This window comes from Arachis ipaensis, chromosome B3 (assembly GCF_059453495.1).
Source record: "Arachis ipaensis isolate K30076 ecotype BB chromosome B3, ASM5945349v1, whole genome shotgun sequence".
In the NCBI taxonomy this organism is placed as follows: Eukaryota; Viridiplantae; Streptophyta; class Magnoliopsida; order Fabales; family Fabaceae; genus Arachis; species Arachis ipaensis.
Window position 1 is genome coordinate 15,415,405 of NC_142438.1, and position 18,085 is coordinate 15,433,489.

General features: G+C 37.2%; 1 protein-coding gene and 1 pseudogene across 2 annotated transcripts; both read right to left on the reverse strand.

Annotated features, from left to right (window-relative positions):
• Positions 1–1,309: 1,309 nt before the first annotated feature.
• On the reverse strand, positions 1,310–2,019 carry LOC148569904 (uncharacterized; annotated as a pseudogene).
• A 7,593-nt stretch (positions 2,020–9,612) lies between these two features.
• ATSAC1 (Phosphoinositide phosphatase family protein) lies at positions 9,613–18,052 on the reverse strand. Of its 2 annotated transcripts, XM_088509648.1 has the most exons (17): positions 17,580–18,036; positions 17,284–17,488; positions 17,026–17,191; positions 16,715–16,937; positions 16,242–16,318; positions 15,244–15,276; positions 13,836–14,023; positions 13,644–13,741; positions 13,032–13,165; positions 12,809–12,940; positions 12,286–12,670; positions 12,051–12,172; positions 11,810–11,920; positions 11,458–11,670; positions 10,554–10,733; positions 10,206–10,317; positions 9,613–10,119 (listed from the first exon to the last, which is right to left on the reverse strand). In XM_088509648.1, exons 1-17 carry the CDS (start codon positions 17,736–17,738, stop codon positions 9,868–9,870), a joined length of 2,790 nt encoding a protein of 929 aa, XP_088365774.1. In that variant the 5' UTR covers positions 17,739–18,036; the 3' UTR covers positions 9,613–9,867. The 2 variants fall into 2 exon arrangements, with proteins under 2 accessions (XP_088365774.1, XP_016188138.2); XM_016332652.3 differs by lacking the exon at positions 15,244–15,276 and having other exon boundaries at positions 17,580–18,052.
• Positions 18,053–18,085: the final 33 nt, after the last annotated feature.

Here is an 18,085-nt window from a genome sequence, read left to right on the forward strand (position 1 = left end):
AATAATTCTCATCACAATTGAGAAGGATAACTAGGATAGAACTTCTAGTTCTCACACCTTGCCAAGAGCCTTTTATAGTTGTTAGTTTATTTTCATTGCCATTTACTTTTCATGCTTCTTATCCAAAACCCCAAAATAACTCATAACCAATAACAAGACACTTTATTGTAATTCCTAGGGAGAACGACCCGAGGTCCAATACTTCGGTTTATAAATTTTAGGGGTTTGTACTAGTGACAAACAACTTTTTGTATGAAAGGATTAGTGATTGGTTTAGAAACTATACTTGCAACGAGAATTCATTTGTGAAATTCTATACCATCAAAAATCCATTCATCAGACCACTACATATGCAATGACATAGAAGTGGTTATTTGCGTCTTGTCCCACTGCACTTGGAAGCTGCACACCGTAACGGCCCTTCAAGAAACAGCCATCCAACCCTATTAGTGGCCTACATCCCTCCTTAAACCCCTTCTTGCAGGCATCCAAACTAAAGTATAACCTATCGAATAGTGGCAGGGATTCAGGTTGAGAAATTACTTCCATCAAGGCAGTTGATCCTGGGTTACTTCTATGCAATTCCATAAGGTAATTGCGTGCCTTTCCATACTGTGCCTTTTCACTCCCAATGACAACCTCTCTCTCAACCTTCAATGCTCTAGCTACCATTTTGGGATTGATTTTCACATTGTATTCATCTATCATGTGATCCCTGGCTGCAGTTAGCTTCAGGTCAGGCTGTGTGAAGAGCTTCTTAACTAACTTAACAGTCACCGATGCTCTGTCAGCCAAGTTGCTACCAAAATCCCATCCACAACTATATTCATTGTAAAGAGTCTTGATCTGAAAGCAACCTTTTGAACTATTCCAAGAAATAAAAATTAGCCAAGGACATTCTTCACCTGCACAAGCTGCCCTCACCCTCAACTTCTCATTCTTAATGTATAAAACATCTTTACCCTCGTGCACAAAATAATCTTTCAGGGCTTTCTTGAATGATTCCATAGTGGGGAACAGTTGTCTAACCTTAAATTGGACATCACCATATTCAGTGTCTTCATCAAAGGTGTCATAGGCTATTTTACCCTCATCTCCAGATGAAACTGGACTGTTGAACACCTCACTTTCATACTCATAATGTTTCTCATATTCACTATCCAGCCCTGCTGCAGTTGGGTCTGGTACATGATCTTAAACTCCATTAGCAGCATTTGTTGCATCCCCTCCAGCAGGCCCATTTTCTCTGGAGCTTCTTAGGCTTCCAAGCTCTGGCCTAGGCCCACTGTTCTCCCCCTGCATACCTTGCTTACCAAGCCCCTCCTTTAACATATGTTTTCTCCTAGCAGTAGAGTATTTTCTACTAGCCCTTTTCTTAGCTGTTTTATGGGACATCTTTGGCCCATCCTCTGCTGACTTAGGCCCTTTCTTCTTAGCCACACCAGTTTTATTTCTTTCTTTAGGTGACATCCTCTCCTTAACTCGAGTCTTCTGCTTGTTCTTCTTCTTATTCAAACTGTCATCACTCCCACTGTCATCAGACTCATAACTAAGAGGAGGCGGCTTATAAGCCTCATTCTCAGCGCTTTCGTATCCATCATCCGAGGAAGATGATGATGACTTAAGGGAAATGCCGTCACTGGAAATCACAACTTCCGGTCCAACCCCATCACCAACTACCTCTGGCAAGTCCACAGGATGATCAAAGTAGATGTAAAATTTATCTGTCTCCCTGTTCTTAGTAATACCCTCCCTCAGCTCATTAATTTCTTTATCCCCGTGAATGGCATGAAGTCCAGATTCCATATCAGAGGCAGTCATATCACACTAGTACATTGTCTTAAACTCCACGTAGCCTAACTCTTTAAACAAAGCAACCAAATCAAAGTAATTAATCAGGTCAACATCTATTGGTGGCTACCTATGAACTTTTTCATGCATGTAGCTAAAAATTCCTTCACTATCCTTGTTGAAATTTCCCCCATGGTGAAATACAGGGGTTATCAGACATTCAGACATCTGAAAAAGTGCAAAAAAATTTTGTTAACCCCTAATTAAAAAATTTAAACACACAACATAGTTTCTTCAATCTTACATCAATCTAAACAGGCAATCCTAATAATCTATTCCAACTTTGAATAATTTTTTAACATATCTCTACACTTTCATCTTATTTAAATACATAAAACTCCTAGGATATGGCAACAGAAACAATATTTTAACCTCTCTCTACCCCACCACGGCTGAATGCAAACAACAATTGTAGAATGAGGACTGCACACAAGCAAAACAGTGAAAGGGATAGTAATGACATCAACCTCAGCAATTAATGCTATGTGCTGAACCGTTCAACTTCCGTCAATAGCGCCGTCCAACAACCATCTATGTCTCTGTCAGAAGCTTCGTCAGCAACCTTGTCACCAAGCTTTTCACCACTCACCCCTGCCTTGATGGAGAAGAGAGTCATCTGCTAGGGTTTAGAATATAATTGTGTTAGAGGGTCAAGGAGTCTTTAGGGGATAACATATAAGGCGCGAAAGTGACAGAAGGATCGCATCGGCAGACGAAGCACAGGGTCAGCAATTTTCGTCGAGTTTTCGCCGTGAAAGTGACAGAAGGACCGTGTTGGCAGACGGAGCACAGGGTCATGGACCAAAATAGATAGCGTTTTTGGTTAAGGGTCGCGTTGTCATTCAGGGAAATGGACAGGGACCGAGTTAGTACTTTACTCTATAAAAAGTGATATTGAAATAATATTTTCTTAGATCTTAAATACAGTGGTTGCATAATTAGGTGTTACACACAAGTCAAGTCATTTGGAGTATCATAATTATATTTTTTTGCATCTTAGTTAAATGTTAAGGCCAATGTTACAGTGAGAAAAGTGATTTTTTTCTCACCTGCTGAAATGTGTTGGAGGAAAGAGAAAAGAACACATAGAATGTTGGTCCGTTATTGTCCGACAAATGATGTAACATTTGTAGAGTGATATAAAATGTGGGCCAAATTTAAGTTATAGAAACTAATCTTTTTCTTTCTTTGTGAATGTGTGGGACTAACAAAAAAAATTAATAATAAGAATTATTACATAAACACCATGAATAATAATAATAATAATATTTTCAAACGTTTTTTCACCGTTTCCCCAAATTTTTTCAAATAAGCTTTTGACACAGCCAAATTATTCTCACTAGCTATATTTCATTTTATATATATATATATATATATTATTCGATTAGTGTGAATAGTAAAAAAATATATTTTTATTGTTGAGTATTCAATTTCTTATGTTAAATATAATTAAAAGTCTATATGTTTAATTTTAAATATTCTACTGTTATTGTTGACGTAATAAAAACTTTTTTTGTATTTTTAAATTAAAATATTAATGTTATTAATAAATATATTGAGTTGTTAAGTTGATATTGTTGTTATTGCTTATGCTAATAAGAACAATTTTATTTTTGCAGATAATAATAATCAAATTATTGTGGTCTATTTAATATTATGGTTTAATAATAATAATAATAATAATAATAATAATAATAATAATAATAATAATATATTTGATCTTTAAAAGATTAAGGTCATGTTTAATGCTATAACATTCGTTGTTAATAATAATAATAATAATAATAATAATAATAATAATAATAATAATAATAATAATAATAATAATAATAATAATAATTTTTGTTTTAATATTACGATGTTTTATTATTATAATTTTTATTTTAATAATAATAAATAAGTAAGAATGTTTCCAATTTTAATAAAATTGAATATAATAGTAATTCTTAAGCTCATTTTTTTGTTGAATAAAAAATTCTCATATTTTTTATCTATTATTTTTGTTGTTCTATTTATTATTATGATAAGTCTCATAAAATTTTGAAGCCAACACCATTTTTTATTTAAAAAATGAGCTCAAGAATTATTATTATATGCAAAGCTAACTCTAATTAATAAACTAGAGTCTTGTCTACATTTCATATCACTCTGCAAATGCCACAGTATCTGTCGGGCAAGGGAGAACCAACATTCCACGTGTTTTCTTCTCCTTCCTCCAACGCATTCCAATGCTACGATGAGGAAAGTGATTTTTTTCCTCACCTGCTGAAATGTGTTGGAGGAAGGAGAAGAGAACACGTAGAATGTTGGTCCGTCATTGTTCGTCATTTAATTGACTTGAAACACACTGAACAAACTTTCAAGATTTATTTTGTGTTGTCTTGTTAAATTTATTTCTGCATAAAACAAGTTCTTACCTCAAAAGGTAATAATCTTTTTGTACAATTTCAGAAATACTCAATAATTATAGTTCAATTTAAAAGAAAAATCCAACTCTATAAATAGCACACAATCCAAATTTTAATACAAAAATTCAAAATTAATCTTAAAAAAAAAGACTAAAAGGCTCAACTTGCATAAGAAAAAATAAAAAATATCACATTTGCATGATAGAAATATTCTTTCACATTTGAATAATCTTAAAGTTCTTAGGCATAAAATATCCAAAGTTACTCCAAAATTTACTAGCACAAATTAAATTAAACTATTAAAAGGTGCAATTCAAGAAATAATAACATAGTAACACTAAGTTTGAGCATGGGAGAAAATATCGTGTATTGTGTTCGTATCGAGGCAGTACCTTTTAGCGGCTGACGTATCGGTTGCTCGGAGGTAACAGTTCCTATTTTAATTGTGTATTCTATTGACGATGCATATTTGTTTGACGGCACAATTTTTAATTTTTTTTAATGTTACATATTTCAAGTGGAGTCATTCCGAATGAACCACCGCGTGGTTATCGAAGGCCACGGCAACATTTAGGCAGGAAATAGACTACATGAAAGAGGTAAATGTTTTTACTTTGTGTGTGTTAATATCCAACATTAATATCAGGGTTCTAATTTTCTAATAACATGTTGCAGTTTGTGTGACAGCTGTACGAAGAAGTGATCATACCCAACGAGTTACATGGACACCTTGAAGTGTGTGACACTGTTGCTCCATTATTGTCATTCGAGTGTATCAAATGGCACTTTGCGAACCGAGTGATGCGTTAGTTCGGGTATGCACAACCCGCCCCGGAAAAAACAAGAGTCATTCCACTAGAAAAGCATTGCATGACTCTTCGCGGAGTGCAGCTTCATGACTAGAGAGTTTTACATGCAGGGTGGATAGCGAAATGGGATATCCGTCGTAACACTCGGTTGCGGGATGGGCACCCCCTTCCAACTTGGGACTTTAGACCGTCAGCTGAGTACTATGATTAATACGTGGGGGTCGCACGGGAATCTGCTGATGTTGTCGGAGCAAGTTCCTCAGCATCCACCTTAGCCACCAACACCCCAGGGACCACCTCAGTATGCAGTGTTTGAACCATTTTCCTATTATCTTCCACAACTAGACCACCGTCAACACAGTCGGCACAACCAGTCCAGCGACCACACCGAGCCCAGTCGTCGCAGCCAATACAGTCAGCATAGTCACGTCGGCCAGTCTAGCGACCCCAGCCATCGCAGTTGACAAAGTCAGCATAACCGCCAGAGTCAGTCAAGCCGCCACATTCATCCCACACAGCACATTCCGCCCGGACAACAATGGGCTGGCTTTCCGCAGATCCCATTGCTGATTTCCGTTGATCGGGATGGGGATCATCATATACAACAGTGGGTCGATACTAGTGTTAGTCATTTTGCAAATTATGGTCATTTCAGCACTATCCCTACACCAGGAGAGTCTGGTCGACAGAGGTCTGCTTCTGGTCGCACTTCAGGGCGGTTGTCATGTGATTTCCGACAGAGTGGTTTCTTTGCTTTGCATATGGTTTTCGACTTTGCTCGTCTTAGTCTACCAGATACCCTGGTACATTTGCTCCGGCAAAGGCAGTTGGATCGGCTACCCCAAATATCGGTGAGTCAGTACAAGATCATCCGTATAACCTACGGACAGAAAGGAATCTACCTGATAGGTTTACTCTGTCGCATTCGATCAGGGCATGATGGTCAAGGGACTTGATTGGATGATTCGAAAGAAGTAAGCAGAGATTTAGTAATTAAGCTTAGTTTTTAATTAATGTTTTGTAAGTTTACCTTATCGAACTTTAAATTATAGTTTCGAAATTAAGTTAATGTAATTTTTAATTAACTTTTTGTAAGACCATTGTATGAAATTGAAAATTATCATCTCAGAAACTGTCAACTGTAATAACTTACAGAAGTTAACATATAACTTAATAATACAAACACGATGACGCACACAGACATAAACTGATGAAAGTAACTTAAAAATACGAACACAACAAACTTAAAAAACATTAACTGATAAAATTAACCTTAAACATACAACACAACGACCAACAAAGATCAAGGGTCCAACATCATCACCAACTCCACTCGGTTCAGCATCATCACCAATTCCACTCGGTCAAGCACGCTGAGGATACCGATTTCAACTATGACCTTGTCTACCACAGAGATGGCATATCTGAGGACTACACATTTCTCATGAATCCATTTCATTGAGGTATCGGGTCAATTTGTGGTGACTTTTTGACGTTCGTCACAAGACGGGGTTAGCGACCAATGTCGGTCCCGGATAAGCAGGCCATGTCTCCGGATTTCCTAATGGTACGAACTCAAATCTGTAGACCTTACGAACTTCTGTCATCTTGTACACATCATTCACATACAGCTGTCAGTCGAGTCACTGGTTGGCACAGCAAGTAATAACATGTCGACATTGTAGTCATTCCACCGGAAAGTGCCCACAGTCACACATCCACCGCACAAGATCAACTGCCAACACCTTTCCATTGGGCATTTCACGCACCTTAAACACCTCGTTTCGTCTATCAAACCGGTGTACAACTATATTTCCAGCACCTTGCATATTTGCTTCTATCCACTGTTGTGCAAAGGCAGAGAAAGTAAATCCAGCCCACTTGCGATCGTGAGCCTCGGCACTCTTCCACGTAAATAGCTCATTTAACCGATAATATGTTGCTCGGACGAGCGCTAAAACAGGGAGGTTTCGGGCACCCTTCAGCACTGAATTAATGCACTCGACAATGTTTGTCATCATGTGGCCTCATCGATGTCCCTCGTCAAATGCCAATACTCAGTGTTTAAGTCCAATGGCATCGTACCACCGGGCATATGCCTCGCCTCACTCTTGCAACCTCTTATAGTTGATGTTGTACTCCTCTACCGTTCTTGAATACTCAATGTTGACCATAGATTTTTGCAAGTGCGGAACTTTGAATACCCTTAAGAAGTTGCTACCGATGTGCCTAATACAAAACACCCACCATGCTCTTGGAGGTTGCCAATCACCTCCGAAACGATTTACTACTGCTCGAATTGACTCATGTCAATCTGAGATTATACCCACACCATCTCTTCTAACAATATGCCTTCGTAAATTACTGAGAAAAAATGTCACGCATCAGCGGTCTCCCCCTCCACTAGGGCCAAAGCGATAGGCACAATGTTTTGGTTACCATCTTGTGCAACAGCAACCAAAAGTACACCTTTGTATTTTCCGTAAAGGTGTGTGACGTCAACCTGAACTAGAGGCTTGCAATGCTTGAATGCTCAAATTCACGGGTTGAAATTCCAAAATACGCGATGAAGTATCCTGACACTATTCGCCTCCTTACTCCCATTGTACAAAGGTCGTGTTTCTATTTGGACAATTGAGGCAAGCATCTTCCGAACCATGACTGATAAGAATCTTCCCAACCACCAAAAACTTTGGTTATGAACTTCTGCTTTGCCAACTAAGACTTTTGGTAACTGATGGTGTAGTTGAACCTTGACTGGACTTTCACAATTATAAATTTCACCTTGATGGATGGGTCGATCTTAACCAATGGCCTTATAGCCTCAGCAACTGTATCCAAGTCTAACTTGGAATGATCCTGTGAAATCGTTCCCATGGTGCGCATGTGTCTACCGTTGTATTTGCGTATCTCCCAACAACCTTTTTTCTGTATCAAGCTGGCTCGGATAAGCCAATCGCACCTTTGCTCATACGTCTTGCATTTTGCATAGAACGTCTGTGGCTCAGACTCATACACATTGTAGTTGACTCATTTACAGATAATGTAACTTTTAATTGCTGCGACGACCGACTTTCTAGAATTATATTCCATTCCAATCTTGAACTCTCCGTCCTCAGGATCAATAACACCTACAAAAAGCAGAAATCATCATTCATTTATCCATCCAAAATATAAATTAAGAAAAACGTATTATTCACTCATCACATACCTATGTTTGTATATTCCGGAAATTCCGGTGCATGCATTGCGTCAAGATCTAAGTTACGCATAAAGGGTGGAACGTCCATCGGTTGACTAACTGCAGGAGGAACCACTACATTCTCCGCTGCTGCCTCAACTCCCACATCACCATCCTCGTCTTCGTCGCCAGCTTCATAAGTAGTTTCGAAGTCGTTTTCACTGTCAGTGTTCATTCTTTCGTACACTGTAGCTCTATCATTCTCTATATCTGAATCATTTTAAATCTCATCTGCCTCTACGTTTTCAAACTCAACATACAGTTCAATCTGTGGCTGTCGCACCTGAGTCTGTCGGTGAATTTGGATCATATTCTGCATACTTTCTTCGTCAATGATCGGCATAATATCAAACTGTATTCGACCACCAAAAACTATAACAAAATTTCGGTACAAAATACTGCTCACTCTCCTCAACATACCGTTCTCCATGCTTTGACAAAGATCGTTCTGAAACTTCATGAACGTCATGGTGCATGGAACCACAAACGAAAACGGATTCTGACACACAAACCTCACTCCTTCATGAGTATTCCGTATAATCTCACCGTTGTGATACACTAGCAAGTTTGTGGTACCTTCTATCACACCAGAAACACACTCAAACAACTTTTCTCTTCGCAATGAAATGGTATCGAACTTGGCCTTATATAGGCAGAGCACTCAACATGTACACCACGTGTTGCATCACCATCGAATCACAGAATGACACGTCAGCAACACGCCCCCACATGTTGAAGGTGCCCTCGAATCACACATTGCCACGTTAGCAACACGCCTCCCACATATTGCCAGCTCACCCTACACGTGCTGCATCAGCACACCCCCCACATATTGATGCTACACATCTAATACGTCCACCTACATATAAATACACCAAAAACATCCATTTTCATTCAAAACACCAACATACCATATTATAAAAAATGAGCTTATGAATATATATAAAATAATAAAAAACAAACAAAATAATCACACAAGACATACCATCAACGCTTTGAAATATTAATATAATGTTGAATATTAACTTCTATTAATACCTGCAAGGAACACGTTCTTCATGAAATTAAGGAATAAAAAAATTGAAGTTACAGATTTTGTGAATAAAAAGTGCCAAAATTTTCGTGAATAATAATAAAAAAAACTAAAACAGAAAATAATTTTTTTTTTAAAAATGTAAAATATAAAAAAGTAGTTACTCATCGGTGTTAAGCATTTATATTTCAAAATTTAAATTAAATAACAGTGTTAGTAGTTCCTAAAATTAGGAAATACGATTAAATAAAAATTAAAAAAATAATATAATAAAATAAATTAGTTTTAAAAATTAATTAAAGGATAAACTTGACAAATAGCATTTTCCTATCTAAATCTTATACATATATACTATTACAATAGATAATATAGATGTTATGATTTTTACATATGGTACATGGGAATCAACTTGGACGTTGTAACCAACGCTATTGAAGGAATTAATAATTTCCGAAAAACTGTAATAAAACTTGGTGTTACATGGCATAAAAAGGACTCGTGATATCCTACTATAAAAAAAAGGACTCACGATACCCTAGGTACTTTTTCTTCCCCAATTAACCATCTGGTCAACCAGCTTGGATCATCAGCGAAGAATTTACAAGATGTGGGAATGATTCCAAGGTCAGTCCCAACATGTTCATACTCCTTTAGAGCTGCTTCCATTTCCACGGCAATGGCACCATCATTTAGAATTTCAAATGAACTTGTGCTCAAAGCATTTGCATAGTGTTGCTCTCTCTCTGGGTCATTTTGGAAGAGTTCCAATGAAGGTCCCTGCATTGATGCATGTTCATTATTTCTCATGTGAGAGATATCATATCCATATGGTCGAAACTCGAAAGGTAGTTTGAGCATAATACCTGGCACAGATCAGCATAATGTTTATATATCTCACTGCTTTCATCTTGATCACCAAGGAGGGTACCTCCATACCAGCCGTTGGCCTCATTCGCCGAGGTCATTGTGAGGTACCTTTGAAAATTAAAAGTACACAGAAAGCATCATTAATAGACCCAAAAAAAAAAAAAAAAAAACTAAGGCATCATATACAACCTTAAAAGAATTAGAAAGGAGATTCTATCCTACTTGAAACCAAGTGCTACACGGTTATGGCAAATCGCACAGAATAATAGTTCAGAATTCTATCTATATCTGTCTATACAGTGCGTCAAAGATTTCAAAGGAAAACCAACATCTAAAATACACACCTTTGAAAAACATCCTCTTCATTCATATCACTGCTAGATGAAAGCCAATTCAAGTTGCAAAAGCCATTAACCTGAGATCCTTCAATGTCAATTTCACGAGTAGTAGCTTTTGCAGCAGAGGAGCTTTCTTCATACTTTCTCTGGCCAAAAAGCCAATTGGGGCTTTTAAGTTGTATCTCACTGGACAAGGTACACAGAATCAGTGACAGAAAAATCCAGAGAAGAAATTCAACAGGCAATGTGCAACTCAACCAATATCAAGTAAGTTATCACATGCACAGAAAACATATTGCATTTTCCATCGGTCAGAAACACCACCCATAATTTGTCTCCCAATATAGTAATACACAGAGCTGGATCAGGTGGCTGAAATTGGAACTAAGTTTATTTACTTCACTCTAGAATTAAGGCTCTAAACAAACAGATGAGAGAGACTATCTTCAAACAAATTTGCCAGTTATACATTAATGGTGAGGAGGCTTGAACCTAACACCTTATGCATGCTATCCAAACCCTTCATCACTAAACCACTCCTAGTGGCTTTATCTTCGAACAATTATTGCACTGATCTTAACAAACTACTCAAGTGGCTAATAATTAGAAATGTAAAAGGCAATAGAGTTGAGAGAAAAGGTCATTTCAAGGAGAAATATCACAGGACAATACAGCATGCTGACTGCATTTACTGAATTAGTAATTAAATACAATACAATTAAGTTAAGGAGGGAAAGGGCAATATCAACTACCATTATAATAAATAAACAAGAAGCAGAGCTATAGGAAACTGGTGCAAGAATAAATATGGCAAGACAAAGGCTAGTATTCACATGCATGGTAAAAATAAACCAATAGTTCTCTATAATCAGGAGAAAAAAAAAAGCAGTAAGTCATCTAAGGGAGTTACGCTGCATCAGGTGCAACACCGCTGCTTCCAGAGACACCACCTGGTCTTTGATCAGGTTCACTGCAAAGCCTTACATTTTTAATGGCGCTACAGGTCTTTTCAATCAACTTGTCAAATGAAGTCAATTTTATGCGGCAGAAGTCTTCTCTGCAAGCTGGTATAGGTGTGAATGTCATTCCATTACTTCCGGCAGGCTTGGCATTCAGTTCACAACTGCAAAAACTCAGAGAATTGGAGATTGAGAAAGAGAAATGAACATTATATAAACATATAATTAATGATAAAACCAATGCCATATCTAACTTCATATAAAACATGTCAGGGATCAATTCTGCAAACAAGGAGGACTTACCAACTCTCAGGAATCAGATCATCCCCAATACCAGATACATGGAGATAATAATCCGAATCAAGCTCCCACAGAGCAGGTTTCCCTTCCTGTGGTTGGAAGTAACCTAAAAATCTGGAAATAGAAGACAAGACTAACACATTTAGACCCTAAAATTATCAAATCTTCTTATAAATGAGTTATGAAACCCCTCTATAAAAGGACAAGAAGATCATTAAGATGAAATAAGAGGAAAGAATAATACAAGTTTATTGCATCTTGTTTTTCACCATCAGTATATGCATTGCTATAGTATCGTTTTATAGATTTTAAAAACTCCCTTGATTGTGTTGTTGCTTTCCATTTTCCCTGCCTTTCAGGAAACACCTACAATCGCCAAAAAGAACATATATAGTAAAAGCAGCAGGAGAGGGCACTAAATAAATCAAACATTTGTTAAACAGATAACATGAATTTTGAATCACACAAATATGCCATACAGTATTGTGAGCTGCAGAACCGCCATATTGCTGTGCAAGTGCATCTCCCATACTTTGATACATGTCCATTAGTGCAGCAGCAATACTACTATCAGGATCCACTTTTGGCACATCAGTCAAACCCATTGCATGGAGCTGGCGTCCTAAAGCTTGAAGTCCATAAGCATACTGGGCAACATTTGTACGGTCCAAGCAATCAATGCAGTTGGTACGTAGAACTCCACTCTGATAGCGTGGTGCATCACCACTAGCACTCGTCTTTTGGTTCTGATGGCTCGCATCATTTTCTCTGTCTCGAATGACCAGAGAATTTAGCATTTCACTTGCAGTTCCAATTCTTGTAAGGTCACCAGAACTAGCTCTAAGATCTCTAAGTGAAGCATCCCTATAAAAACATGACGAAAAGTAATCACCAAATATATATAATCTTTCACAGTTATGGTTAAAATTCAACAAAAACTTGAACATTAGAAAACAAGCGAAAGAATGAATATTTGGTAACAGACTGAAAGCTGGAACGTACATCCCTGAACTTGTTCTGTTGCTCTTGTTGGTCCTCTTTATGATGGTGGGTTTACCACTGTAGTAAAAGCCTGTTAATTCAAGTGCTTCGCTTGCTACAGCTCCTAAAACTGCCAAAACATTGGCGGACTTGCTTTGAAAACATATGGGAAGAATAGAGAATTGTCAGGTGAAATGGAGACAACAATACTGCAGAACAAAAAGAACAAACCTAGAATGCTCACCTCTTTGCAAACTTGTGAAAGTCCCAGTGAATAAATTTAAGATGATTTTCCGCAGGTAGAATTTGGTTCAGATACCCAACAGCATTTGCAAATTCACGCCTAAGCATCATTTCTCGAGGTCGTTTCTCAACTGTCTGCATTTTGTAATTTACATGAGCTACAAAAATGTACTTTTCTTTTCGTAAAAAGTTCATTAATAAAAGAAGAAAAATTATGTAGAACAGCCAGTATTATATCCAATTAATAGAGTTTACCAAATAATTTGTGCAAAATTGCAATGGAATCATTCAAAACCTCATGAGATTTTTTTTCAATAAAAGAATGTACTGATAAAGGGGAAAAAAGAGCAATAGAATCAGGAATATCCCCTAACAACTACTAAATAATAAAAAAGCAACAAAGGAAAATGCAAAGGAAAACATACAGAATTCCCATAACTATGATTCAGAGAACAATAACAAGAAGAAGAAGAACAGAGCCTTATCCCATGACGTGAATCAGTTAAAAGATGATTCATAGTACAATCCATAAAAATACTGGGTAACTATTATTCACCCTTTCCATTGTTTATTTTTGTTTGAACAAACACACAAATTCATTAAAAAGAGTTACCTTAATCAAATTAAGCACAATAATCGGATTGCCATATCTCTTAGCAAGATCTTCAAAATGTAATTTTGTTGCCTGATATGTTGGATCATACCTCTGCACTGAAGTCAAAACAAGGGGGGGGGGGGGGGGGATAAAAACTTAAAAAAGAGATGGATAATAATAAGCAATTCAACAACTCAACTATCTTCGTACAGATTATGTCAGGCTTAGGGCTAAATCTCGAAGCTTCTTGTGACCAGAAAAGTGGTATTGACCCTCGCATTTGCACAACTGAACTCATTTTACCCTTGCAAGAGCCAGCTTCTTCATCAAGGACAATCTGCTCTGTCTCAACATCATTAGCAACTCTCCCGCGGTCATTCACCCCCCTTTTCAAGTAACTGCAGAAACAATTTAAGACAAAAAATAAACCTAGGTAGGTATTATTATTTTTCCAGAGAGACCACAATGTAAAATCAAATAGTATCATGGGACTGACAAACATGAAACATTGCTAACTACTGCTGTATATTACAATCCAACAAAAGCACATAGTGATAGATATGAAGAAAACAAGAACAAAGAGAAAAAAATATTCCACTAACAGATTACAATTTATGGTGCAACCACTCTAATACTCATACCCTACGGATAATATACCAAAGAACACTAAAGATATGAGAGTTTATAGCTTCTTATTTGTTATCGAATAGATTGCACACTTCCATAATAAAAATAGGGAAAATTATACAATGCAACAAACTCTCAACTAAGATTATGACGCAAGACAACCCGGAACCTATAACTAATCAAGCATACAAATAACTATGATCAATATCTAACATCATTGTCCAAACAGCTAGAGCGCATATCTCTCGGAAACCTACGATAACAGAAAGGGGGTTCGGTTGGGTGCGTTTGTTAGTTGGGGTTTTGGGGGGGGAGACAAAAACAAGTTTGACCAGAAAACCGCATATTCACAACAAAGGCCCCCAAAGCTAAACAAGTCATTAAAGACTTATACCATTAATGAGGGTAAATTTTCATGTGTGGATTAGGAAGTACCAGACCACGCCAAATGCAAACCACAGGGACATATTGGCAAACCAATTAAAGAATAGAGTTATTGGAGAAGGGGGAAGGAAAGAAAAAGGGGGTGTTAAACCTGCTGTACGAAAAGAAGGAGGAGGATTCAGAAAATAATAGTAAGTATTGCCTAATAAGTTCCAAAGGACATTCACCTAGCAAAGAAAACAGTGAGATGAATATGAAAGACAATAAAGGTAAGTAGCCAACAAGACAGAACTTCAGGATAAATAAATAGCAAGGTGCATGTTGCTTTGAAACAGATTACAGATAATTATATGACCAAGGCAATGGATAAGAGTAAGACCAATTAAAAGAGAAAATACATCAGTAGGGACCGAAAAGGAGAGCATGCACAAGGTAAGTGCCAATGACAGAACTGACATCAGATAAGGGCTGTCTTGAACAGAAGAGGTTTGAATAAAATGAGGATTTTGGATATACAAGGAAGACGAACAAAGAAAATCTCCCCAAACTCTCCAATAAAGGAGACCTTATAGAGGTATTCATTGCAAAGATAGAATAAGAGGCTAACCTGGTTTGTTGCTCCTCCTCCTTCAATCCTTCCCTGGACAAATCACAACACATAATTGCCTATGGGGGGTAAAACTTAATATAAACTGTTTATTTTATCCAAAAAGATTGATTTTGAAAAAGAAGAGAATAATAAAAGTAACTCATCACTTAATATGATATAAGAGGGAAATAATGTTTATGCAAACTGCAAATTGAAGTAGCACACAAGTGCAACGAATTTGGGAACATCGATTCTCGGACACAAGCCCAACCAAGGATGTAGCACATACTGCACTCATATGATGAGGTTTAGTCGAATAAACCCCTCGTGTCAACATGCTTCCTAATTTTGCGACTATCACACCCCTATAGAGCTGAACAACAGAGATAACAGTTGTGGTACCAAATGTATAACAAGTTCATTCTAAACGATTAGTTTTGTCACACTTGTCTAATCCAGCCAATTGATAAGACACATGATAGGATCACAATATATTTCCTTATGCTTTATCAACTTGCATATCGGTGTGTAGAATAGGACCAAGGCTTATAAGGATACCCTGTACCTGCACAGTTCTATATCGAAACATTGTACTGTCCTTACCAACCCCAGAAGCAGTTTATATAGCTCCACATAGCCTCTAATCAGCATTGTTCACTTCTGGTTGAATTATAACTATTAGCTAACCTATCAACCACTACTGTTTAGTTCCAGTGACTCGAGTGCTACAGAAAATTACTATAGTAATAAGATGAAAAGTTGGGAGTGTTTTTAACATAAACAAAGATTTCCATTAACCTTGAACTCAAAGAGGGAGACCAACAACATCATATCATATGATATTATAACAATCATATATGGCCACAAATTTAGCAGGAACAAATTCAAACCAAATCATGAAAGCTTATGGAATAATGATCATATTTGAATTACCAAAAGTCCAAAATGATTCCATGATATCTGAATAAATACCACAAAAGGTTCAACATGAATGAAGTATCCAAACAAGTACATACCGTGTGCCTGCAAAATGTCTAGAACGTCTAGAAATCAAGGTAACACCGAAGTCCCTTCCAAAGATTGATAGGCGAGCCTGCCAATTTTTAAAATCATAAATAAGTCAAACAGGAAAACATTTTTTACCCTTATGTCTTGCATTTATTTCAAAGGAGTCTAAAAAACAGCTTCCAAAGAGTCTTCAAGAGCTCAATGTCCAAAGCTGCTGTCTGATTAAATTTGAGAAGAGGGAAAATTTTCAAGATAATGAACCTTAACCTGCTATATCCTAAGGAACTATAAACCTATCTACCATACCTTTGATGCAGAACCAGAATTAATTTGCTTTAGTAGTAAGTTAGTAACAATTCTCATCTTGTTTTAGTAGTAGGTAGTTTATTTATAGATATTATCAAATTTATCATGGAATCCTGAATGAAAATACATCCTTGAAATAAGCTTATACAAACATTCGAGAAATAACAAAACATACCTGCCTAAAATGGCCATGAACTAAAGCTATGGTCCAAATGGTGTTGTTGCATCTTGATCTGATTGCTTGTGTTAAATAAGCATTCCAAACGAAAATATTATCATACGACATCCCTCCATCTGGATCAGTCGAGACATTCTTTTGCAAACTTTGCATAATAGGGTAAGTGTAACTAAAAAAGAAGTCCTTCGTCAAATCGACACTGGAGAGAAGCTTTTTGTACCTGCGGAAGTGAGAAGATGATGTTTCACTTGTTTTGGATTCTGAATGCAGAGAAGCAAACTATACCTGAAGTTAGCTAGGCCAATTACCTTTGCTCAGTTTTAGAGTGAGCTACGTCAGATTGAATTGTAACATGCGGAATTGTAATCAATTGACTTTCTCTGATGCTATAGATAGCATGACCACATATGGAACCAATTTGTCTACGCTTAGTAACAAGAATCAAATAATAGGATTCCAGAAACCTAATGCACCCTACACAAGAAGGAATGAAATCAATATAACTGGCGGAAATGAAGCATATACGGCACAGATAGATAGATAGATGGGTATGAAGATGGACAAACCGGCAATTCCAAAGACCTTGGCGACGAAAGTGAGGCCGCCGGTGGCCCTATTGCCTTCGGCAATACGCTGAAGGAGGCTTTTGATTTCATGTGGGGAATACAAGACAGGGTCTTCGCTGATATTCAGATCAGAGGGCTCTGATCGATCGATTTTCAGTACTCGGAAGAACCTCTTGTGGCGATCACTCCCGATCAGGTAGAACCGCTGATAGTATATCAAATGAAACAGTTATTGATTTCTAGGGTTGAATTGAATTGAATTAAAATGGGGAAAAATAGAAGGGGTAGGTAGGTACCGCTCTGGTTTCATAGAGCCTGAATTTCTCGAGGGCTAAGGAATCAGGATCCGATTCGGGATCATTGGAAGGGTGCACTTTTGCTGAATTGCATTGAGCGTAGACCGATGATCCCGTCTTCTTGACCCCCAATTCAATATTCTCCGGTTTCGCCATCATCCACACTCATCACTCTTCTTTTATCTTCTCTTATCTTTGTCGCCCAATTCAAAATTATATTATACAATCAGAATCAAAATCAAATAAATAAACAAGTTTCAGCTCTCGCTCCTATTAATGCTTTTGCAGTTTGGACTCTCCACTCTCCAGTTTCCACCCTGATTAATCTCACCAATTGGTCAATTACCAATATTTCTTCTGTTTTGCGGCCACGTAAAATTAGCCATCGCTATATTTTTTGTTTCCCCTGAGCTGAGCTTTATGTATTATACTTGTTATTTTTATTATTAATAAAATAATTAAAACTAATAATACTGAATTCGTCTATAAGTAGAAAGCCTTTGCTA